The sequence below is a fragment of the Canis lupus genome, chromosome 28, assembly GCF_048164855.1.
Source record: "Canis lupus baileyi chromosome 28, mCanLup2.hap1, whole genome shotgun sequence".
Taxonomy (NCBI): domain Eukaryota; kingdom Metazoa; phylum Chordata; class Mammalia; order Carnivora; family Canidae; genus Canis; species Canis lupus.
Genome location: NC_132865.1, coordinates 36,365,060 through 36,391,149, shown reverse-complemented (window position 1 = coordinate 36,391,149; position 26,090 = coordinate 36,365,060). Strand labels below are relative to the sequence as shown.

The 26,090-nt window shown below is 45.6% G+C and overlaps 2 protein-coding genes across 5 annotated transcripts in view; one reads left to right on the top strand and one right to left on the bottom strand.

Annotated features, from left to right (window-relative positions):
* ATP6V1H (ATPase H+ transporting V1 subunit H) overlaps positions 1 to 4,742 on the bottom strand; it is a 167,319-nt gene extending 162,577 nt beyond the window's left edge. Inside the window, exons 1-2 of one of the 2 annotated variants that reach the window (XM_072804613.1) lie at positions 4,614 to 4,742; positions 3,693 to 3,752 (exon numbers count right to left, since the gene is read on the bottom strand). The gene's annotated coding sequence lies outside the window, so the exon portion shown is untranslated. Of the gene's footprint in view, positions 1 to 2,968; positions 3,069 to 3,692; positions 3,753 to 4,613 lie in introns of those variants that run through there. The other variant, XM_072804614.1, reaches the window with a different exon arrangement.
* The window catches only part of RGS20 (regulator of G protein signaling 20), an 83,781-nt gene that overhangs the window by 18,963 nt on the left and 38,728 nt on the right, over positions 1 to 26,090 (top strand). For 2 of the 3 annotated variants that reach the window (XM_072804619.1, XM_072804618.1), the window contains exon 2: positions 4,533 to 4,838. In XM_072804619.1, coding sequence (XP_072660720.1) covers positions 4,533 to 4,838 — 306 coding nt within the window. Of the gene's footprint in view, positions 1 to 4,532; positions 4,839 to 6,175; positions 6,343 to 26,090 lie in introns of those variants that run through there. The other variant, XM_072804621.1, reaches the window with a different exon arrangement.

Here is a 26,090-nt window from a genome sequence, read left to right as displayed (position 1 = left end):
TGGAAATTCAGGTTAGAACTGATGTTTCAGTCTTGATCTAAAATCTGCAGGATAAGTCAACAGGCTGGAAACTGAGGCAGGGTTTCTTTTTTTTTTTTTTTTTTTTTTGAGGCAGGGTTTCTATGTTTCAGTCTCGTGGCCAGATTTCTTGAGACGGAGAATCTGTTCTATGCCTCTTCCTCATTTCTGATGGTTAGTTGGCAATCTTTGGCATTCCTTGGCTTGTGGATGCGTCATCTCCATCACTGCTTTTATTTTCACATAGCATTCTCTGTGTGTGTCTGTGTCCAAATTTCTCCTTTTTTATAGGGATACCAGTCACATAGGATTAGAGGCCCATGCTATTCTAACATGACTCATCTTAAATAATTATATCTGCTCCATCCTATTTTTAAATAAGGCCATATTCTAAAGTACTGAGAGTTAGGGAGTTAGGACTTCAACATACGATTTTGAGGGAGACTCAATTCATCCTATAACACAGTGATAACTGTGAATGTAAGAAGCAGGGATACTCCAGTGGTTTTGACCTGAACTGAAATGATCAAGTGGCCATTCACCGAGGTGGAGCAGAAAGTTTGGAGTGGAATACCAAGAGTTCAGTTTTGTGTATAATCAAATAAATATATGTACATAGATTCAAATAAAGACCCACCTCCTATATTAAGCTCCTCACTTGGTTAAGAACACCAGCAGGAAGGCAAAGGGCCCAGTTATCTCTGAAAGAATTGAGCAGACAGCCTGCAGTGTTTCCCTCCCCCAGACATGCCTGTCACCTAAGTAGCCCTCATTTCTGGTCCCCTCCGTTCCCAGTTCCACCCCCCCTCCTTATTACCAATGCTCCAGTATGTAACATCTACTTGTAACACCTCCATGTAAGCCCTAGGCATAGACCCACTAGAAAGTTATTAAAAGAATGAAGTCAAAACTAATTATGAGCTACAGAGATATTCTTTTTAACAGTTGTACTTTCACTAAGAACATCAAGATTTGAAGCAGAACCTAATAGAAACATCATTGTTTGGTTGGCCTCAAATTAATATTAACCTGTGACTCTACTATCCATGATCTGTCTATCTTCTATCTTGCCATTTTCCAATCTGCATGATTTAAAGTCAGCACAAGCAAAGACTTGCCGTATTAGACTTTTAAATCATTGCCAATTAGATTCTTAGATCCAAGTGGAGGAATTATTTCTCCAAATAATGAAAAAATAAAAATGTGTAATATGGCTAAATCAAAGCAAAACAGAGGTTAAAAAAAAGGAGTCCAGAAAAAAAAAGGTCCTCTCATAAAATTAAATCTAATTTCAAATTCCATCCTGTGATTTTAATTCTAAAGTCTATCAGAAATTTTTTATTAAAAGTAGTTTAATCCTGCCATGAATGCTTCCTTTATGAAATGATGCTATTTAGGGGTGAATGCAAAACTTCAATTTGCCTTTTAAAGGGGTGAGACTTTGTGTATATTGATTTGGGTGTGGTGATTTTTTTTTTCCTCTGCAGGGTTCGTAGCCAATATGATTAAGTAGGGAAGGGGATATTCGATCTTTATAAAGTATTCCCTAAGTCTTCTGGATCCCTAAGGAGTGATGCTTTCAGTAATACAGATTCCAAGATGATTTCATTTTGTGCAAAATGTTAGTGAAACCCTCAGACTGTCATCTAGAATCTGGCCTAAAAGGAAGACAGGGATTTCTGGAGCACGGCAGGCAGCAGAAGTCTTTCCTCAGATAATTTTATCAGATCAAATTTTGTGGCTCCACTGACACTTCCAGGGCTCTGTACTTGCCAGGAGAGCCAGAGGGAGTAGGATTTCAGCACCCTACACTATCATGCTTCATCCCCCTGCTTGTTAGAGAAGCCAGTCGTCCCTGCCCAGACTTGCTCTGACTGCGGCGTGTCCAGACACAAGCCAGAATTGGAGAGCAGACCTGAGAGAAAAGACCAACCTAGGGAAGGGTAAAAGCTGACTGTCTCCAAAGGAGCAGCGGAGCAGGGGCTTTGGTTTTCTGGGGCTGAGTTTGGGACTTTTATTCTGCCTGAACATTTCCACTATTTCCCTCACAAGCGTCTCTGTCTTGAAGCAAAGACCGAAGCAAAATGCCTAATGAAGCGTGCGGGGGGGGGGGGGGGGGGGGGGAGGGGGGGGGCGGCGGGGAGGACGTGCAAGTGACTTGGGAAGAAGGACTTGGGAGGAGAGAAGGGTCAGGTTATAGGTTCACACATTCTCACAAAGCCATTTGAAAATATGAGCTGGAGATGCAAATTCTGGGACCCACAGAAGTCCCGTGAAGCCTCCTTTGGGCCCTTAGAAAGTGTACCTGTTGCTCATTTCCAGCGATTTAATCTTTGCTCAAGCCTTTCTATGAAGGCTGGTCGGAAAAGGTCGCTGGCGGGCTTAGTCAGGCTCTGGGTCACCACGGATTGAACCGGTTCTTTCTTGACTTCCTCTCCATGGGGTCCTTCAGGCCCCCGTGCCCGCATCCGCTTAGGTTTTTGCTGTCGTCCGGCAGCTCACCCGAGACGGACGCGGCCACGGCCACTGGCCCACCATCACCGGCAGGTGCGCACGAAGTGAACTGCGATCAGTCCAAGTCCAGCTGCCCGCGGCGTCCGAGCTCGCTTGGCGCCTCCTGAGCACCCACCCCAACCCCAGACCAAGGGACTCGTCCCTGCCTCCTCCCCCGCGAGACCAAAGCTGGGCGCCGAGGCCCGCTCTGAGTATTTTCCAATTCTCTCATTTCCCCACCTCCCCACCTCCCACCCCGCCCCCCGCCTCGAGTGCGCTGTTGGCCCTCCTCCAGGAGCCTCCCGGGCTCTCAGCTCCAATCCCTAAAATAAACGCACGGTGCCAGAAAGCAGGGGAGGGGAAAGAAGCAATTGAACGGAGAGAATGAAAATTCTAGGAGAAAGACCCCATTCTCCAGGAAAAGGTAATCAGGGGAAGCGAAACAGTGTGAACTTACTCGGAAATGCAAACCGAGCTCCACTCTCTCCCCGGGCGCATACAAACGACCGAAAGACAAATCGGCCAACGCGCTCGGCGGCTTCCCAGAAAGGGCCTCATGAATGAGAATGGGTTGCTAGGTTTCCTCCCTCCCTCTCGACAATTGCTTCCCACAAGACTTCTACCGCCCAAAGAAAACATGCGGGGCCTGCCAACTGCGGAGCAGGGGGAACGCAGCCAAGCCCACGGAGGCCGCCCGCGGCCGCTCCCGCCTTCAGGACCCTGGAGAGCGGCGGCCGCGCCCTGGGGACTCGCTTCCCGCCCCGCTAGCCTAGCCCCCTCCCGTGCCTCGCCACCCTGTCACTTTTATTCGCTGCTTCCCGCCTCCACCTTCCAATTTCTTGGCAACCACCACTCTTGTTTTTCACAAACAGATTAAATTGTCTTTTTGTTTTGCTTGAGGGTGCTGTTTGTATTGGCTGAGTTAGGTTCTGGATTGTAACTTCTCTAAATGTTAGTGGACCATGAAGCTCTAAAAATGAGACCTGACTAGGCAGGTGACTTTAAAAAGCCAGAGTTCAATCCCTTTACTCTATAAATGAAGCAGATAAATTCAAAGAATAAAGAGACTTTCCCAAGGTTAAGCAGTGGACTTAGTTGCAAGGCTCAGTCTAGAACCTTGGGTTTCTGACTTCTAAATTAATGCCTCCCTCTACTTTCAAAGAAAATAATAATAATTTTACCTTCACACTGGCTGTTTTGATATCCCACGCAACAAGTGGAAGGTGCAAAGGCCTGTGTTCCTGAGAATAAGATGGACACATGAGAGTGTGGAAAGGGGCCCTGCATAGTGTGCACTTATGAGACCCAAAACAGTCCTAGTATCCTGCCCACTCCAACGTGTACAGCCAAAGCCAAATCAGCCAGTCCCTTGTTCCACCCAGCCTTGGTCTCGGATTGCTCAGTCCTCTGCCATTAATCAGTTCTCCCCTAGACACCTCTCACAAGGGAACCTAGTAACCAAGTCTAACTTCTATGACTCAGCAGGGAGAACTCTAGGCACTTTGGGAGGTGGGAAAGGTCAGAGGGAAAATGGGAGATGAGCAAGAGTTGCAAAAGTGAATTTTCATTCACTAGGAAATCCTAAAGAACCAAGAAACACCAATACAGACGCTTCTTTACACTGCATCTCACATGTAAGGTGCATACAAACCCCACTGGGAATGTTAACATTCACATGTTGATGCTCTAGTTCAGGACAGGGTTCCAGATTCTGTATTTCTGACCAGCTCCTGGTTGTTATTGAAGCTGCTGGTCTAAGAACCACACTGAGTAGCACAGAGTTTAGAAAGGGGGGAGGGGAGGGGGGAGGAGAGAATAGAGAAGGAGAATCTAACCAAAGGCCTTTCCCTTTGCTCTCACCTACCTTCTCTTGCACCCCCAAAATACAGCCTCAAAATGCTGTAGCAAATGATAGTAAATACACATTTTCTTCTATCTGTAGCTAGAGCCAACAGTAACGGTGTGTTGATTTTGTTTCTCTCCCCCTACCTCCTGCCCTGCCTGCTGCCGACCCTGCACAGCTCCCAGACTCGCCCGCTGCCCCGAAGCCGCTCAGCCTCCTGTCTGGCACGCTCTCTGGCCTCGCGCGATTCTTCTCTCACCTTCTCCGGCGACCCCCTTCTGGGACTCCCCAGCGGCGCCCGGACTTCTCCCTCCTGCTTTCCGTTCGCTCTCTGCCAGCGGCTAGGCTCTCGCGGGGCCACGGGGAGCGGCCAGGCCGCCTCTCGCTCCTGCTGGGGGCAGCTCTGGCCCTGCCCAGCCGACCCCCGGGGGGCCGCGCGCCCAGGGAAGAGGACGCCTGCGCTGGGCAGAGCTCGCCCGTGCCCGTGAGTACTGTGGTCTCCAGCACGCCCCACCCCCGACCTCACCCGGACACGCGCACCCCCAGCTCCCTCCTGACCCCGACTGACCCCTTCCGCGCCGGGCCAGCAGGGGCTCCGCCGCGAGGGGCCAGAGCGGGAGGTGTGGGGGCAGAGGCAGAGAGTTTTGGTGGGAAGGTTAAGAGAGGCTTGAGCACGTTCAAGGAAACGGCGCCGGCGCCTCGGCTGACACTCCTTTTCGCAGCGGACCCCGGTAGCTACTTCTCCTGGACCTTTTCCATCCAGTGTGAATGGAAGCAGTGGAGGCGGGAGGGAGTCCTCGCCCTTCCTGAGGCTGCTTCTCAAACTCTCCTTCTTAACGTGCGGCTCAACCCCTTGCTCCGAGCCTCCCCGCAACGCGCCTCCGCCCCTCCTCGCGCCCACTCCCCTGCCCTCTGGCCGTCCGCAGGCTCTGGAGGCCGGGGAGGAAATGACGTGATGCTATTTCTGTGTCAGGTCAGCTTCCAGCTTCAGTTTGGCCCTCCAACCTCCTGCTCGGGCCCCGGCGGTCCGTGCGCGCCTCGCTCCCGAGGGCGCACAGAGGGGCCTACGGGGATCCCCGGGGCTCTGTGCCCCAGGAGCTGAGCTGCCGCGTATTTTCCGCCCCGCCCCCAGGTCTCTCCCTACGCCTGGGGCTCGGAGACCGGGGGACGGCAGGCAGCTGCCAGGGGGCTCAGCGGGATCCGGAATCCGGAGTTAGCCAAGCGCCTCGCCCCTACCCCCACCGTCGACCTGGTGGGGCCTCGGGCTGCGGCGGCCGAGGGCGTGGAGCTCGTCGCCAGTGAGGGACAGGCAGAGGCATCACCAGGGTGGGACGGGGGCAGAGCTCGGAGAAGCACCCGAGGCGAGGAAGAAGGTAGGGGGCTGCCCTCCAGACGCCGGCTGGTCCGCCGCGTGACTCTCCGGGGCTGGAGCACCCCCTCCGCTCGCACCTCCCTCCGCCCGCCTCCATTCACCAGGTCTGAGCACGCGTCCCCGCACTACCGAGTCTCGCTCGGCCCGCGCGCGCCCAAGCCAAGGGGGGCAGAGGCGATCTGCAGGCGCTCGCCGCGCTCGCCTGGCTTAGTGCCGGCACGCCGGGCTCGGCCCAACCGCGGGCTGGGGGAGTGGGCTACAGCCCCGCCGCCGGCTGGGGCCCTCCGGGAGCCCGGGGCGACCCCAGCCCCCGCCGCAGTGGAGCGCGCTGCGGCAGCAGGGAGGCGAGGCCGGGATTGCCCGGCCGGGGAGGCGGGGGGGGGGGGGGGGGGGGCGGGGGGGGAGGAGGCAGAGCCGAGGGAGCCCGAGCGACGGAGAAGAAGGTGAGAGGAAAGACCGAGGCGAGCAGTCGCGGGCGAAGTAAAGCTACCAGGTGGTATTGTAATATTTAAAAAAAAAAAAAAAAAAAAAGGCACCCACTAGACGCATGCGCACGGCCGACCGAGGCGAGCTGGCCCGAGCTTCCCCTCCGGCTCGCCCAGCGGACGGCGAATTCGTGAGTACCGCGACCCTCGCCCCCTGCCCCCGCTCGGACTCGCTCGAAGGCCTCGGGCTGGGAGGGGGCGGCGGCCAGGCGGGGCGCGCCCGCAGGGCAGGACCGGGAGCTGTCGTCGGAGCCGCGGTGGCGGGAGCTGGTGCGGGTCGGTCGCCTCACGGCCCCTGCAGCCCCGCAGGTCGGTCGGCGCGTCCCGGGGGTGCCCGGGCTCACAGTGTGCCTGGGTCTCAAGGGGGGCGTCCAGCCGCCGGCATCAGCTTTGCCGGGTCCACCGGGACGTCCGCACGACTCAACCACGGCGGCCTGGGCTCCAGCCCTGGAAGCCTCCCGAAGTAGGTTTGGGGAACTCCGGGCGGTGGGAACGTCGGCATCCTCCGCGGGCCGCGCAGCCGGAGCGCCGGCGGGGGGGGAGGAGACACTCCCTGGATCCCGGAGCCTCCGTAAGAAAAGCGCCGCCGGGGCGGTGGCGCCGGGGAGCGGGTCTGACCCGGTGTCCGCATTCAGGCTCCCGGAACCCGCCGGGAGCGCCCAGGCGCGAGGTGCGGGCGCCGCGGCTGCTGCTCTTGAACAAACCCCGGCGACTGAGTCTCCGGGTAAGTTGGGACGTGTCCCCGCGGCGCGGCTGCGGACCCTGGAAGGGGCGTGGGCGCGCGGGGCCCGGGGCCCGGTCCCCGGCCGTGGGGGGTGGGCGGGGAGGGGCCCCGAGGCCCCGGGGGGGTTGCGCGCCGCAGCGGGTGGGCGCCTGCGGGCGGGGCTGGGTGCGCAGCCGGGGTGGGCGGGAACCGGCGGGCCCCGGGCGAGCGCGGCGAGTGGGCGGGGACGGGCCCCGCGGGAGGCGGCGCTCCCAGGCAGGAGTGGGTGTCTCGGAGTCGCCGGCTGCGGGGCGCGGGGGGCGGGGGGCGGGTATGGGGGAATCCGGGCGAGCGCGCGGCCCGCGGCGGACTGGGCGGGCTGGAGGGGGCAAGTGAGCGCAGGCTCCATCCGGGAGCAGTGGGGCGCCAGAGGGGGAGCTCTTTCCTGCTTCTCCGGCGGAGGCCCCCGGCCCCTTCGCACCCCACCCCGGCTGCCGCACTTCCCCGGGCGCCCGCGGCGCGGGCCGGACGCCTCCCGCCCTCCAGGCCGAAGCAGGCGGCCCCTCGCCCGCTGGGCTCCGTCTAGCGTCTGCGCCGGGGCGGGGGGGGGGGGGGGGGGCAGGGAGCTTCCCGCCCCAATCTCCAGGCGTCACCCTCGGGTCGCTCCCCCTCCCCCGGGCCCAGGACCCTGCGTGGCGTGGCTTCATTTTGCTTCTCGTGGTTACGGTTAACCACTTAACTTCTAGTTAAGATTATGGAATTGACTAAACCAGGATCCCAGCTGAGGAAAGGAAACGGACTTACCCCCCCCCCCCCAGACTTGGCGAGGACGTTTGTCATAAAATGACTCTATATTCTTGTTTTTGCTCATGACCTGATGTTTGCTCATTACCTCTACTGAGCCTCATCGTATTTACCTTCTCATTAGATGGCATCTTTTTTAAATATGTTTTTTAAAGATTTATTTATTTATGATAGACATAGAGAGAGAGAGAGAAGCAGAGGGAGAAGCAGGCTCCATGCACCGGGAGCCCGACGTGGGATTCGATCCCGGGTCTCCAGGATCGCGCCCTGGGCCAAAGGCAGGCGCCAAACCGCTGCACCACCCAGGGATCCCCTAAATGGCATCTTCTGTATCGAGTATTAGTAACGCATATGAGAGACAGTATTGTCTGGCAGGTCAGAGTCCTGGGTTCCCTAACCGATTGGATTCGAATCCCAGCCTAGCTGTGTAGCCTCGGGCAAGTTATTTAACGTTTTGATGCCATTGTTTCATGAGCTGCGAAATGAGGATAAGAAAAAATACCTACTTGGTAGGGTAGCTGCCATTCAGTAAATTAATGCAGTAGAGCTCTGTCACATACCAAACAAAAGTTGGTATTACTATTATTATATTTATGCAAAATTGGCTAAGTAGCCTTCAAAATAATGTATCATGAGATCAGAAACAAAGTGCATTTTTTGGTATGCTATGAAGAGTTTATATAATAAAGTAAAAGATGTCCATCTCCAAAACATTTTCTGTGTTGATATCGTACATTTTAAATGCAGTGCGTTTCTACACCATCTGGACCCTTTTTATTTAAAATAATTAGGAAATACATATTTCAAACAGCGTTTTAAGAAAATTATCTCCAACCTTCAAAATATTTCACTTTGTGAAACATGCATAAAAAATACTACACACTACATTATGATATATACAGAAAATCCAAGGTCGGGGATCCCTGGGTGGCACAGCGGTTTGGCGCCTGCCTTTGGCCCAGGGCGCGATCCTGGAGACCCAGGATCGAATCCCACGTCGGGCTCCCGGTGCATGGAGCCTGCTTCTCCCTCTGCCTATGTCTCTGCCTCTCTCTCTCTCTGTGTGACTATCATAAATAAAATAATTTTTTTTTTAAATCCAATGTCTGCATTAAAATACTGTACCAGGTCAATTGTAATTTAAGAGAATCGGGAAACTTACCTTGGAAGCTAGAAATGCTAACTTCTCTAAGGTGATTGTAAACATTTTAGCAAAGATACTCTTAGTATCAAAAACATAGATAGGGTCATCTGGCTTGTTCAGTCTGTAGAGCATGTGACTCTTGATCTCTGGGTTGTGAGTTCAAGCCCCACACTGGCACAGAGATCACGGAAGGAAGGGAGGGAGGGAGGAAGAACAGAACAGAAAAGAAAAGAAAAGAAAAGAGGAAGAAAGAGAAAGAAAGAAAGAAAATGATAAAAGTCAGATTCCTTCACTTTACAGCTGAGGAAACATTCAGAGAGGGTAGAAGTCCCTACTGGAGATCTCCAGCTAAATAGGATTAGAATGCAGTCTTCTTACTCGCTCCCCAAGGCTTGTATACACCACACTGATGTTTTCCTGTCTTCTACAGACTTATGAACCTTTAACAAATAGGAAACTAGAAGCCATTACATAAGGGAAAATATGCAAGCATGTGTTATATACAACACGAGAAAGACAAGACAGTAATTTGACTACCGTCCCACAGCTTCATCATGGTCCCGCACAGCAGAAGGTAGGACTGCAAAACTAACCTAAAGTAAGCTGAGGTCACAGATCAAGCCAGAGGCAGAGCCAGCACTAGAATCCAGAGTCCCTCTGGAGTACACAATTGGTTGCATATTCTATTAATCCCTTGACTTCCTTAGAAGTCGTTTTTTGAGCTTTTCTTAGTTTCTTGAAGTCTCCTTCCTGCTGACTTGAGAGCTTTTTAGGGAAGGCCTTCAAAATTGCATAGGAGATTTTATTATTCCAGATGTTGTGAATGAGCAAGAGAAAAGGGGGGGAAAAGCTTTCTTATTTTAATGCAGTAGTTTGGTAAATGATTTCCATTCCAGGCACTTGAGTATCAACTCCTAAAATCCTACAGTTCTTTCACTTTTGCATGTGGTAGTCTAATGACATTTACCTTCCACAGACAGGTGCAGTGGGGGTAGCTTCAGGGTTCAGCCCTGGCATGAGCAGTTTAGGAATCATTATGGCAGAGCCTTTCAAATAAGCATCTGGCCTCATGAAGTTATTTAAGATCATAGGAATGATGTGTCTTCCAAAGAAGACACTTCTAGGAACTGTGCTTGCGTCTTCGAAGAAGGAAACCATTGTTCCTCCAGTGCATAAAGTGGATATCTTACCCTTGACTTTGCACCTCTGTATGCTTACCACATGTTTTTCGAAAGAAATGCAGGGCATTAAGTAGGGAGTGACTTTGTAGAAATCTCCCAAGCCAGTTCAGCAGAACTGAGTTTTGAAATCACATGTGTTAAGTCAAGTCCCAGTATGATTATAACATGAATCATTGTCCAATTGGGAATATTTCAGATTGGTTTTCAGTATACCACCAGGTGACTCACAGTGTGAGCTTCTATTCAAATACATATAGTATCTGTCAGCAACTGACAGGGTTCACTCTGAGTCACAGCTTAGGATTTAGTACAATAAGTGTGAGTCACTGACTACTGGGCACTATCTGAGATGTCCATGAATTTTACCTTGAGCAGCTCATGAATTTAGATAATGCTGCATGGGGTGAATCAGTTTGTAGTACAATCAAATGGGCTTCTGTGGCAACCATTCACAATAAAGTTTGATGTAACTGAGAGCACAAGGGAATATTACATGATGATGGATTCGTAAAATAAATCGCCCCGATTCTGATCCAGCTGATTAGATTCTAGCTATTTGCATGGGGAATCATTTGTGAAATTGGAGTAATATGCAGTGTTACCCAGCAGTGACACTTTACTTCAGTTATTTCACTGACTTTAAAGCCCGTTAACTGTTCTGGTTTGGATGTACTTGATTTCTAATTATTATTTAATTTTACTTGAAACTGCAAAATCCTTTTTTTTTTTTTTTTTTTTTTTGCAAAATCCTTTTAAAATACGTACGAGTATTTGGATTTTAGACAACAGCATCTTATGCAATTACTTAGCAGTCTGACTTCCTAAGATCCTGGGTTGTACAACAGCAAGTCAGCCTAACAGTGAAGTAGAAGAGTACACCTTTTTCTCTCCTTTGTCTCTGTTAGTGCCTGTCCCCTCTCACACTGACTGAACAGTATTTGTTCAAGAGCTGGTACACAGGTTTGTGGTGCTATTCCAGGGCTCGCAACACCCAGCACTTCTCACCCTTCTATGGCTGTATGGCTAGATCAACATAAGCTTATGTAGCTGTTGCATTTATGCAAGACAGTGGAAAGAATGACGCAATGGATGCCTGACCCCACCTTTGCAAATGAATGTTACATCTCAGGATGGAGTCAGAATGAGATTTAAGGGACTAGATTTCTTAATTTGTTGCTAATTAGTGGCAAAAGGTTACTCTCTTTGGAAGGAAGGTTGGACTACTACTTAAAAGTACATGTATATTTTTCTGTATCTTCTGGACAGAAATACAGGGCATTAAGTAGGGAGGGACTTTGTAGCAATATCCCAAGCCAGTTCAGCAGAATGGCTCCAAGAAAATCCCAGATGTGTGGACTTTACCATATACTTGTATTGTGTTTCTACAAATATACAATTCTAGAAATAACCCAGATCTTAATTCATACATCTTGTGCTATCAGTAATAGCACCCATCTTGCCATTTAATCATTTAATGGAGGTGGTACATAACGAGTTCTGTTCTTCCTGACTTAAATGCAATTCCTGACAAAGTCAAGTCATTATGACCCTAATGAATTAGACTATACATAAAGCTGAAACACAGTTTCTATATACATTTGCTAAATTTCAGTTAGGAGCTATAGGTACTTTTGTGACTTTAGTTATTGCTTTTACTTTTGTTTATTTCAGTTATAACTTATACTAAAGTGTACACATCTTAAGTGTACAACTTAATAAACCTTTTATGAGTATCCCCTATGTAAGTACCTATTGTGTAGATCAGCATTTCCCAATCTCAGCATTATTGATATTTGGGACCCGATACCTCCCTGCCTGGGGGACTGACCTGTGCGCTGGAGAATGTGTAGCAGCATTCCTGTCCTCCACCCCCAGATGCCAGTAGCACCCTTCCCTAGATGTGACAAAGAAAAATGTCTCTAGACATTGCCAGATGTTTCCCGGGGGCAAGAGCACTCACCACTGCTCTAGATCAAGATATAGAGTAATTTCAGCTCATATCCATAAGAACCCCTCTTGCTTCTTCCCAGTATTTACTTACACAGATAACCACTCTCACAAGTTTTCAAACTTGACCCTGAACAACATGAGTTTGAACTGTTTGGATCAACTTCTACATGGATTTTTTTTTTAATACAGTACAGTACTGTAAAAGTATTTCCCTTATGATTTCTTAATAACATTTTCTTTTCTCTAGTTTATTATAAGAATACAGTGAATGTTATTACAGAAAATACGTGTTAATGACAGAAAATATGTGTTAATCCACTCTATGTTATTGGTGAGGCTTCCAGTCACCAGTAGGCTACATAGTTAAGTTTGGGGGGTGAAGTCAAAAGTTACAGGCAGATTTTCAACTGCATGGGAGCCCTCAGCGCCCCACCCCCATGTTGTTAAAGAGTCAACTGTGTTATTTGGACCTTTTCTGAACTTCATATGGAATTATACAGTAAATATTCCTTGCATCTGATTCCTTAGCTCAGCATTATATTTTTTTTTTTTGAGATTCACTCGTTGTTTCATGTATTGTGATTTTTTTCAATGCTATCCAGTGTTCTTTTGTGTTAACATAAACAGTTAATTTACCTATTTCACTATTGGAAGGCATTTGAATGGTCTCTAGCATGGGGATATTTTGAATATGCTAATATTTGTATTCTTATTCATGTCTTTTGACAAACATAAGCCTTATTTCCATTGGATGCCCAGGAATGACATTGCAGGGTAGTAGATCCAGTATGTGTTTAGCTTTACTAGGTACTTTCAGTTTTCAAACTGTTTTTACACTCCAAACTAATTTACAAGCCTACCAGCAGTGTATTATTTCACATCCTCACCAGTACTTAGCATTGTTCACCCATTTAATTTTAGTCATTCTGGCCACAGTGTAGTGGTAATTCACTGTGGTTTTAGTCTGTATCTCTCTGATTGCTAATGATGTTGAGCATCTTTTTATTGGCCATTTGTATATCTTCTATTATAAACTGCCTCTTCTAGTATTTGGCCCATTTTCCCACTGTGTTGTCTGTCTTTTTTTCATTCATGAGAGTTCTTTAGATATTCTGGATATAGGTTGTTGTCAAAAATGTGTGTGTGTCTGTGTGTATTGCATATCCCAGCCTGTGCCTTGACTTTACGTTCTCAGACCATTATCTTTTGGTTTCTGCAGTTTCTTTTGAAGTCCTGTTTCTCTGAAGGTAACATGGCTTTTCCTCTGACTGATCTAAAATTCTCTTTGTTTTTGACTTGCCACGGTTAGAATAAATGTGTGGTTTTGTATTTGTCTTACTTTGAACCCACTGAGTTTTTTGTGTCTGTAGATTGATATCATTCATCACAATTGGGAAATGTTCACTCAACATCTTCGTGCCCTTTTTCTCTCCTTCTCTCCTGCTTCTGGGATTCAAATTGTACATATGTTAGACTTTCTTTTTCTTCTGCTGTGTCTTTTATTCTATGCTCTGTTTTATCCCCTTTTGGGGGTGGGTCTCTCTCTCTCTTCTTCCATTTTGAATACTTTCTTTTGACCTGTGTTTTTTTTTTTTTTTTTTTTTTTTATGATAGTCACACACACACACAGAGAGAGAGAGAGAGAGAGAGAGAGAGAGAGGGGCAGAGACACAGGCAGAGGGAGAAGCAGGCTCCATGCACCGGGAGCCCGATGTGGGATTCGATCCCGGGTCTCCAGGATCGCGCCCCCGGCCAAAGGCAGGCGCCAAACCGCTGCGCCACCCAGGGATCCCCTTGACCTGTGTTTTAGTTTATTTATCCTGTCTTCTGCTGTGCCCAAGCTTCTGTCAAACCATCTAGGGAATTGTCAATTTCAGAAAGTATTTTGTTTTCAATGTATTATGTCTATTTGATTCTTTTTAATGCATTTAAATTCTCTAATGAAATTCATCTTCTCTTCAGGTTCATCCATCAAATTCTTATCTACTAAGAGTAATATGTAACAATATTAATATTGTGAGTCTGTATCTTTTATTTGTTTCTTCTGTCACATTTCAGTCTCTTCACATACCTCCTAATTTTTATCATATGTACACATTGTATATAAAGAAACTATATCTGTTCACATAATATTGTCCACCAGCAAGGACTGTTGGAGGGGTTTCCTCTGTGAGGATGAGGGGCTGACCACTTCAGTACTGACAGGTATTGAAATGAATTGGGGCAAGTTTTAATTTTAATTAGACAAATTTAATAAGACATAAGTAACCTCTGGCTTTTTCCCATTCCTTGAGTTTTCTCTCCTGGGCTTCAGAGTTAAGGCCTAGTGGGTTTCCTATCTACTCAGTCTTGAAAGACTGAGATACTTATAAATTTCATAAAACCTTCAGAGGTTTTGAGCTTGCTTTCCACCCCCACCTTCACCCAGTGACTTCCACATCTGGTAAATGTCTCAAGAAGGCTAGGCATGTATTTGAGGATGGCCTTGTTACACATGGGGACTGGCTCTTCCACATGAAACTATGGAGTCCGTTTTTTTGGTTTTTTTTTTTTTAAGATTCTATTTATTTATTCATGAGAGACACAAAAAGAGAGGCAGAGACATAGGCAGATTCCTTGCGGGGAGCCTGATGTGAGACTCGATCCCAGGACCCTAGGATCACAACTTGAGCCAAAGGCAGACGCTCAACCACTGAGCCACTGAGGCGCCCCTAATGGAGTCCTTTATATTCTCATCCCAAGCCTAGAGTCAGCAAATGTCATCAGGAAAGAAAATACCTGATGACGGACTGCTCACTTTTGAAGAGCTCTCCCTCTCAGATATTTTAATTAATTTATTCTTTTTGCTTCCACAGCCTTCTGATGTGTTTAGAAATGTGTTTCTAGTTATTTATCTGACTTTTTTATTTGGTGCAGAGGAACTGCAGTCTGCCCTTACCTGTTGTCTTTTTTCTTGAAGATATTTTTCTTAAGTTTCTTTTCCTTGTTTCTTCTTTTTTTTTTTATTTAAATTTTTTTTTAAATTTTTATTTATTTATGATAGTTACAGAGAGAGAGAGAGGCAGAGACACAGGCAGAGGGAGAAGCAGGCTCCATGCACCGGGAGCCCGACGTGGGATTCGATCCCGGGTCTCCAGGATCGCGCCCTGGGCCAAAGGCAGGCGCCAAACCGCTGTGCCACCCAGGGATCCCTTGTTTCTTCTTTTCTCTTTTCATTCTTTTCTTTTTATCTTTTTTTAAATACATTTTTATTTATTTATGATAGTCACACACAGAGAGAGAGAGAGAGAAAGGCAGAGACACAGGCAGAGGGAGAAGCAGGCTCCATGCACTGGGAGTCCGACGTGGGATTCGATCCCGGGTCTCCAGGATCGCGCCCTGGGCCAAAGGCAGGCGCCAAACCGCTGCACCACCCAGGGATCCCTCTTTTTATCTTTGGATCACATTTTTATCTTTCTATTACATCATTTGTTTCCAATATAACTCAGAAAATGAACATTAAAACCTTGCCATTTAAAAAAAAACCTTGCCATTTACAAATATAAAGTGTACTATATATTTTATGAGTTTAAAAATATTAGAAGGAAAAGAAGTATGTTATGATCCTTACAGCTCTTTATGCTTCATGTTGCAGTTACGTGATCTAAAAAGCATGAGCAAAAAAATAAAAATAAAAAAAAATAAAAAAAATAAAAAGCATGAGCTTTAGGATGAAAGAAAACTTGAGTTTGAATTTTGATTTTGCTCACTTAGTTTTTCTGAGCCTCCAATTCTAAATATGTATAATTGGAATAATTACACTTACATTATAGTAAGAAATGTGCAGCAGAAGTTTCAAGAGAGCATTCAGTAGGAATGAATTATCATTATTCCTATTATCATTATTCCTCTAAGATTTATCCATCATTATTTTAGGCCCCTGAACCTGTGTAATTTTATTTTAAATGTTTATATTTTGATATATTTCTATCTGATACAGATTCTGAGATTTTTACCATTCAAACAAGGTTCTGAAAAGATTTCTTTTAATATAAAAAGCCTATACCTATGACTTAATATCTATGAAAATATTACTAAATAAGTTTATGAATTCATATTTTGCCAAAATGTCTGTGTTTTGTAAACTACAAAATAAATAAAATTTAGTAACAGAAAGAATTATATTCAAAGTAGTCTTTCAGTAAAATCCATATCTGACTACCTGATGTCATACTAATATGGTTTATTATAAGATGTTGCCAATAAGAAAATAGTATTGAGAAATACTTTAAAAAGTCTACCAGTATTCTCTGGAAAGGACAGCTGGTTCATTTTTGCAGAGGAGTGTCTGTGTGGGGGCTAGGAGTAATTTTAATCTTATCTCCATGAATGATTCAAATATAATTAATCTTCATACTGAATTTTCTGTTATGAGCCACACTCTTATTTTGAATTATGCACTTGTTTCTTAAAAAAGAAAAAAAAGACTGCTTTTGGGGTACCTGGGGGGCATCTGCCTTCATGGCAGGTTGTGGTCTCAGGGTTCTGGGATTGAGCCCTATGTCAGGGTCCCTGCTCAGCAGGGATTCTGCTTCTCTCTCTTCCTCTGCCCCTCTCTCCCCCCATTTGTGCTCTCTCTCTCTCTCAAATAAATAAATAAATAAACAAACAAACAAATAAAATCTTTTTTAAAAAAGAAGAGGGGCAGCCCCAGTGGCTCAGTGGTTTAGCGCCGCCTGCAGCCTGGGGTGTGATCCTGGAGACCTGGGATTGAGTCCCACGTCAGGCTCCCTGTGTGGAGCCTGCTTCTCCCTCTGTCTGTGTCTCTGCCTCTCTCTCTCTCTCTCTCTCTCTCTGTGTCTATTAATAAATAAATATTTTAAAATCTTTTAAAATATAAATAAAAAAGAAGAGGACTGCACTAGCATATGGGAACAATTGATTCTGCTCTAAATAGAGGATGAAAATATTCTTAGAGACAGATGGGTGTTTCTGGTATACACAGGCTTCTTCTCACCTGCGCAAGGAGGACAGCATCTCAGGTCCATGTCCCTGAGGCCACAGATATACCTGTCTTTAATTCCTCAGCACAGTGAGAGTGGGGCTCCACTAGTCTGACCCCTAAATTTTGAGAGACTATGCTCCTTACAGCTTGTAGACAGATTTAAGTCAAGGCACAAGAACTGTAGGATCTAGTTATGCAGCAAACTGGAATTTATCAAATACCTCCTAGAGCTAAGGCTTTGTTGAAGAAGTTAAGTCACTTCTGGCCCTTGTTAGACTGTGCTATTTGGTGAAATGAAGTACTTAGTAACAAAAACATCTGAACCTCATGACCAGACCATGTTGAATAAATTTGGGTTAAAGGAGGGTGAATGAAAAGATACAAAGAAGTATGAAAAAGGTACAATTCTGCAAAATCTGATAAAGTGAAAAACTCACCTGGGCATATTCAAAAAATGTCATAAATGAAACAAAAGCCTTTATTTCTTTTCTTAATCTTTCAGTGATGGGTTCAAAATCATAAAAGTATTAAAACTGTAAATACTAATTTATGGGGCACCTGAGTGGCTCAGTTGGTTCAGCGTCTCACTCTTGATTTTGGTTCAGATCATGATCTCAGGGTCATGAGATCGAGCCCCACATTGGGCTCCAGCGCGGAGCCTGCTTAAGATTCTTTATCCCCCCCCGAAAAAAAAGATTCTTTATCCCTCTACTCCTCCCCCCTAAAAAAAACTATAAATACTAACTTAGGTAGAGCATATATTTATTTAAAATATATCATGCATTCTGAGAGTCAGGAAATACATATAGATTATATTCTTAATGGAAACTGGTCCTCTATGAGCCTTTTTTTTTTTTTTTAAGATTTACTTATTTATTTTTGAGAGAGAGAGACAGAAAGCATGAGTTGGGGGTGAGGCAGAGGGAGAGAGAGAAATCTTTGAGCAGACTTCCCACTGAGTATGGAACCTGACATGGGGCTGTATCCCAGGACCTGAGATCCCAGGATCCAGGACCGTGAGATCATGACCGAGCCAAAATAAAAAATCAGATGCTCTATGAGCCTTTTTATATATCCCTCAGGTTGGGGGTTTTATTTTTGGATCTCTGTGTCTAATTGCCTTATATTGTCTCACACAAAAAAATATCAAATAGCTGTGGTACACTACAGATAGGCCAAAATGCATAACCATTAAACATTTTAGTTCTTTGAAATTTTTTCAATTTTAAATGTTTGTTCAACATTTATTTATTTAACACCTCATGCCAAGGGGGGATGGGAACCTAAAATTCAGTAGCTATTTTGGCACAAGTTGTAAAAAACCAGAACCTTGAGGAACAGAGATTCTCCCAAACATACCCTAGGAATGGACAAAAACATTCCATCAGCTCAGCCCCCAGAGACTTTCTTGGGAACATGAAGGGTGTATGGAACCAAGGTAGTACACTGGAGTTTCCATTCTAATCAGAGGCAACCCTCCTAGAAGAAAGACTCCAGAGGCATTTACTTACGGGCATCCAAAAATAATCCAAACCTGTCTCACTGTGGCCCATGCATAGCTGTGGAGGGAAGAGCAAGGCACTGTGGGGTGGTGGGATGGACCCAAACCTAGAGCTGAATGATTTAGATTGAAGTCTGTTTAGGGGCTGACTTTGGGTAGTTGGTTATATCACACAAATTCTCTGTGTCTTAATTTCCTGTTGATAAAATAGGATCTTGAAATCTCCACAGAGTCATTTCACAAATTAAATGTAAGGTGTGATTACTACTACATTTGCTTATATAGACAAAGGAGAAACGGCATTATTTGGAAGCTATATGTGGAAAAAGTAGGCTCTGATAAAGAGTTTAGGTTTTCTTCTGATGTCATAGATTGCCACGGAAGGCCACAGGAGGGGGACTAACAAAATGTGGACTCTATTGTAAACAGTAAATATTTTAGACTTTGGGGGCCATATGGTCTCTATTGCAACTACTCAACTCTTGCCACCAATGGCAAATCTGTGGGAGATAAAGTACAAGGAGAATTGATCCATGCAGAGGTGGTGCCCACCTGAGCTGGGGGGCCATGGAATTGGAGAGAAGTGAGCAGACTTGACATCCACTCTGGAGATCTGGCAAGCTTGCCAATGAGTGAGCAGCAGAGAGAGGAGTCAAGGTGATTCATCAGATGGGGGTGGGTAAAGGGCACCATGTATGGACTTGGAGAACATTGGAGAGGAAACAGGGAGCAGGGCAGGAGACTCAGGAGTCCACTTCACACCCCAAAGTCTGAGACATCCACAAAAGTTCCAACTGTGGGGGTGAGTAGGCAGCTGGATTGATGTGTTTTGAAATGAAGGGACTGGCCTGGGCCTGAGGCAGAAATGAGAATTTATTAGATTCTTCATGTATGTATGTATATACATGTATGTGTGTATATTCTTCATGTATGTAGCTTGCTGTGCTGTGGTGTACTAGATTTTCATGAGGTTATAGTGGAGAAATTCTTCAGCATGATTTGGGATATTACTGCCTTAGAATATGCACTTTCTTTTCTAAAACTGTAAACAAATCTACTGAGAGTTGCTATGGATTTACTACAGAGGTCAGCAAACTAAGGCGTCTTGGCCAAATCAAGATTGCTGTCTGTTTTTGTATGACCTACACACTAAAAATGGTTTTTACATTAAAAAAAATTATATATATATAAAAATAAATTATATATATATATATAGAGAGAGAGAGAGAGAGAGAGAAAATGAGAGAGAGACAGAGAGTTATTTAGAGGAATTAGCTCACATGATTGTGGAAACTTGGTATGTCCAAAATCTTGATGGACTAAAGCTAGTGGGCTGGGGACTCAGGGAAGAGTCACAGTTCAAATCCAAAGGCAGTCTGCTAGCAGCATTCCTCCTTGCATGGTGTGTGTGGGGGGGGGGGGGGAGGGGGGGGGCCAATAACTCAGCCACAGCCAAGTGGATGGGATGCAGAGGGCAAAGGCAAGTGGATGGGATGCAGAGGGAAGGGCACGGAGCTTCCATGCCCTCTGTGGATACACCACCTTCCCAGCAGCTAGATGTGTTCACCAACGTGGAAGCTCAATGTTTACATTTTTCAGTTGTTCGGGGGGGAAACACCAAAAGAATATCTCTTGACACATGAAAATGTTACAAAATTTGAATTTCAGTGTTCATAAAGTTTTATTGGAATGCAGCCACATCCATTCAATTTACATGGTGTCTGTGACTGCTTTTGCACCAATAGAAGCAAAGCTGAGGAGTTGCTGTAGAGACTGTATGGGTCGCAAAAACGACAGTATTACTCTCTGGTCCTTTACAGAAAAGGTTTATCTCCCTCTCACCTATAACCTAGATGTAAGTGTGAAGTATTACTACATTTTTATAAGAAACAGTCTATATGAAAGTAAATATGATGTTTAACCGCCAGTAATGTTATTTCTTAGAAAAATGGTGTACTCTTAAAAAAAATTCAGAAAGACCAAAAATTCAATTAGAGACAATCTCCTATAGGAAATGAAGTAAGGGGATACCTGGTTGGCTCAGCAGTTGAGCGTCTGCTTTTGGCTCAGGCCATGATCCTGGGGTCCTGGGATCGAATCCCCCAACGGGCTGCCTGTGGGGAGTCTGTTTCTGTCTCTGCTTCTTTCTCTGTGTCTCTCATGAATAAATAAGTAAAATCTTAAAAAAAAAGAAGGAAGGAACGAACGAACGAACGAACTTAAGATTCCTTTTGGTATCCATCACTTCAACATTCAGTGTTTTCTTATAAATGGGAAAATTTAAGGACATTTAACAAGCCCCAGAAGTACTAATGAACCTGGGCCAGAGGGAAATGATATGCACAAATGTTGTGTGTACAACTCAGATGCTAGAGGCTTGTGGAGATTCAAATTACTTACAATGTAAAAGCTTCTAAATAGGATGGGAGCTTGCTATCATCATCGCAAGATGAAAATGTCTAACTAATAATGGATGTAAGGCAGAGTTTGAGGATTCGATACTACTATCCACTAAGGGGTCATGGAGACCTTTCTGTGTGGCAAAGTAGAATTTGTGAAACAAGAGACATAGAGGAAAAATTTACCCAGATAGATCTACAAGGAGTACAGAAGGCTAGTTACTTAGGAACACAGATTTTTGTATACTTTTATTATCCCTAATTTGCATGTACATTAACACATGTCACAGGCCATCTGCTGTAATTGGTGGAAGATTAGTTCTTCAACTAGCAACGAGTCATCCAGGCCTAATGTCTGTAAGATCTGTGGCCAGCATAAACAGAATGGGTGAGGAGAGCCCCAACAGACTAGACCAGAGTGGTAGGGGGCTTCTGCAGCCCTGGGGGAAACCTTGCTCTCACTTGTGATCAAACAAGATGCCTTGTCCATTCAGAGTTTCCACAGTTCTAGCTAATTGCTTTGGGGCAATGATAGGAAGCTTTATTACAAATGTTATTCATTAAAGACCCTGTGTCCAAATAAAGTCATATTCTAAAGTACTGGGGATTAGGACTTCAACATAAAAATGGGGGGGAGGGGACCCAATTCAGTCCAACCATATCACATGGTTTCTCCTTGGTCTCTGACTGCTTCATCCACCTTCCATTTTCTCTTTCACATGCTAACTTGTGGAAGAAACCAGATCCAGTGCCCGTGGATCATCCTACATCATGAATTTATTTGCTTCTTCCTTATCATGCTTAGCTAGCTCCTCTACTCCCTGAATTTCTCCAAAGTAGATGTTAGATCCAAAGGCCAGAATAGACTTAGGCTCAGTGACTTGACCAGACCTTTTCCTGGGAGGTGCTTGAACTTCTTACTACATTGGATCAGAAAGGCACAGTGTCTGCATGACCAGCCCCTTTTAGTTATGCTATTTCCTAAGGGCCTTTTGAAAGCTTGGTGGGTCAGTTGACATTTACAGAGTGGCTAAGAGCACACAGGTGTGTCTGTGCTCATGCAGCACGGGGAACAGGAGCCTTCTCGTTGCCAAAGGATCTTGACAGTGCATGCTCCAGGCCGGCCCCTTAATGTCCTGTCCCTCGGAGGGGCTGGAATGCCTCCTTGATCTGCAGCTCCCATACCCTCACCTCCTCCACCACTCCCACCCCTCCCATCCCTGCCCTCACAGGGCTTCCTCCTAGCTACAGCTTACCTGGCTGGCCTTGAGCAAGGATGATGGTGATTATGTTGCATTTCCCCTCTGCATTGTTAATTTGGAGAACTCTTCTGGGTTGAGGAAACTGTATCACCTCCAGAAATGCATCTGAGGATATAAGATGTTCCCAGACCCTTGTCCTAGTATTGAAGGATATTTAGAATGTACCTAGGAATGGGGGAGGTGAAGCAATTAAGGGAGCACAGAGGGGCTTTACTTTATCCTTTTGTTGTTGTTGTTGTAAGGCTATGTTCCTTGTATCACCTCAGAACCAAAGAAGAAACTGGCTTCATTCTTAACATTTCATCCTTACTTCAGACACTTTTCTAAGTGTGAGTTTGTAGAGAATTTAAATTCACATCAAATTTCAGTTCACATTCTTTGGGTTATATTGAAGCATGCATAATACAGGATACCCTCTGGGCTCTGGATTTATTTAGATTTCAGAACCAGAGGGAGATCTGAAATATGCACAAAATTGAACCCAGTGAGGGCCGATGTGGCATTAATTGCACTTATTCACAGTCTTCTCTATCAAATAAAATCTAAAATGTAATTAGTTAAGATTTAAGCATTTCTGTTTCTCCACATGCACTTTGGGAACCACTTCTCCACTGTTGAATGTAGGAAAGACTGTAAGTGTAATTATTCTCTGGACCAAAGAGCACTTCTTGTGCTTTTAGCCAGGGAAAGAGCTTGCATTCCGGATCTTTGTACCAACCGACTTCCATACGTAAGAGAGCACTGAAATGGTCAGGTGACTGGCATGTTCAACTGAATTTCCCGTTATACCATGGTGTTTGGGCAAGTATTTTCATGATACTTCTTTTTTCAAATACAGACTTGAAAAAGTCTCAATATTAGGCACCATACACACAGTTCTGGGCCGTGATGTAGCATTTCCTTCAGGAGTGGGGCTGTTTGTCCACACTCCTACTACACCCAGGGCTATATGATGCACCATATCCCTCGCCACTTGCAAGCCTGTGTTACTTGTGTGTCCCTGTTCCCAGGGCACCACCATACTGCAGCTGCTCATCCCTACTTCCTGTTCTCTCTCCTTACTCTTCTTCCCTGTGTAGTTGTCTCTCGTTCTCTGATGTGTCTCGGCTCTAAGTCATGGAATCCCTTTGTCATACCTAACAAAAGTAAAAATACCCAATTAAACACCATACCCAGGGAAAGTTAACTTTATGAAACAGCAAAGGGGAATGACTCAGCCCCCAGAAGCCTGGCATGGGCAAATGACTTAGGTATGGTCACCACGTTAGGGCCAGAACTGAACTCATAGCCAGAGTCCCTGCTCTTCTGGACTCATATAGTCCAACATGCTGCCTTTAAATACATTTTAAAAGGACACCTAAAAGAATTGTTTCTAGGGGCATCTAGGTGCTTCAGCCAGTTAAGCGTCTGCTTTAGGCTTAGGTTATAATCTCAGGGTCCTGAGATTGAGCCCCACATCAGGCTCCTTTGCTCTACAGAGAACCTGCTTCTCCCTCTCCCTCTGCCTGCTGCTCCCGCTGCCTGTGCTCTCTCTTTCTCTGCAAATAAATAAATGAAATCTTTAAAAATTAATTAAAAATAATAAAATTTAAAAACTGTTTTAATTGTAGTTAACACAATGTTACATTAGTTTCAGGTGATAAGTCTATATAAAGTAACAGCATTTTAGAAACATTTTATTGGGAGATAATTCACATACCATACAATTCACCTATTTAAAAGGTACAGTTCCATAAATAAATAAATAAATAAATAAATAAATAAATAGTACAGTTCAATGGCTTTTAATATATTCAGAGTGTGTAGCAATCACCAGAATCCGTTTTAGAACATTAGATGATTTGAGCATCAAGAAGAAACCCAACACCCCCTAGTTGTCACCCACCAAGCCCATGTGTCCTGCAGCCATAGCAACCACTGAGCTACCTTCTGTTTCTACAGCTTTGTCTCTTTTAAATTTTTCATATAAAAGGAGTCATACAATATCTGCCTTTATATCAGTCTTTTATATCTGGCTTTTCTTCACTCAGCAATTTTTGCATGCGTCACCCATGTAATAGCATCTTAGAATAAGAAGAAAAGCTTAGTGATCATCTTGGTCCTTCAATTTGCAGATAGGAAAACTGAGGCCTGGGAAGGTGGCCCATTGCTGAAGTCACAAAGCCTGATGGAAAAGCCAGGGCTGGACCCGGACCTCTTCCTGCCTAGGCCTCTAGCAGGTTCTCCCCAGGCTTCCCCAGTGAACATGCAAAAGCTTTTAGCTCTGGGTGGCAAGCTAACGATACATGCCATACACTCAGCTCCTCTGGTCTTCCATTCTCCCTCTCCTCAGCATTTTGTTGCCACTTTGCGAGCAGGAGGAGGTACTTTAGTTTTCTTCTAAGTTTGTGAATGGGCAAGATACCAGGGGTCTAAGGGTGGATAAGAGGGACCAGCTGCTTCACCCTCTGCTGACTATAGATACAAAGGTATAAGATGGATTTGTTTCTGATCTTACAACACAATTTAGGGACACCTGGGTGGCTCAGTCGGTTGGGCGTCTGACTCTTGATCTCAGCTCAGGTCTCGATCTCAGGTCGTGAGTTCAGGCCCTGCTTTGGCCTCTGCGCTGGGCATGGGGCCTACTTTAAACACACACACAATTTAAAGACTTCCCATATTACTCATTTTGTCTTTTTCATTACAGATCATCGTTAAGTACTAAATTAAACTAATAATAATGGCATCGGAGTAGCACTTACTAGTTTTCAGAGGCCTCTTGCATACATTCTCTCATTTATGCCTTTCAGCAAGTCTCCAGGTAGCTGATATCCAAATAAGGAGAGAGAGGCTTAGGAGGGTGAAGGTGTTTAGTCCAGGCCACGCAAGTGGCAAAGGTCAAAGTAGAAGTGGATCCTCTGGCTTTGAAACCCCATGATCTCTTCATGACTGATGGTGCAAGCCACCACACACCCTTGTAGAAACTCTGGATCAGTTGCTCATTCTTTTTCAATGATTATTCTTTAAGTGCCAGCCCAAGACTGGCAGGACTTCTCCAAATAAACCTGGTTATTCCCACGCGGCTTCTGATCCTGGTCACTACAGGGATGCACACCTCTTGATCTGGCTTCATTGGACGCCCCTCTGCCTCCTGCCTGCTGAGCCCCCTGGAACTCAGCCTGCCGGCAGAATGCCCCAGTTTTTCACAAGTGTCTCAACATCCCTTCCCTTCCTTCTCTCTGAACTTTAACTGCTCTCAGAGGACAGTGCTTTTCCCCATGGCCCTGGTAATTGCAGGCATTTTGCCACTGAAATTTTACCACTGACTTCCATTCTTACCTCTGTGCCACTTCCAAAACATTCTTCCCTCAAAAACCCTACCTCTTAAGTTCCGACATGTGCTGCAACATGGATAAACCTTGAAAACATGATGCTGGGTGAAATAAGTCAGATGCAAAAGAACGAACACTGTATGATTCCACTTACTCGAGGTTCCTAGACTACTCGTATTTTTATTTTTTTAAGATTTTTTATTTATTTATTCGTGGTAGACAGAGAGAGAGAGAGAGAGAGAGAGGCTGAGACACAGGCAGAGGGAGAAGCAGGCTCCAAGCCAGGAGCCTGACACGGGACTTGATCCCGGGACTCCAGGATCGCGCCCTGAGCCAAAGGCAGGCGCCAAACCGCTGAGGCACCCGGGCATCCCCATCTACTTGTATTTTTAGAGACAGAAAGTAGAATGGCAGTTGTCAGGGGCTGGGGGAAGGTGGGAATGGAAGTTAGTATTTCATGAATTCAGAAAAAGTTCTGGAGACAGATGGTGGTGATGGTTGGATGCAGTGTGAGTGTATTTAGCACCACTGAACTGTACGTTAAAAAATGGTTAAAATGATAAATTTTAGGTTATGTAAATTTACCACAACTAGAAAAAAATAATACTACTTTTGAATGCATGTCCTTAGAGTGAACCAC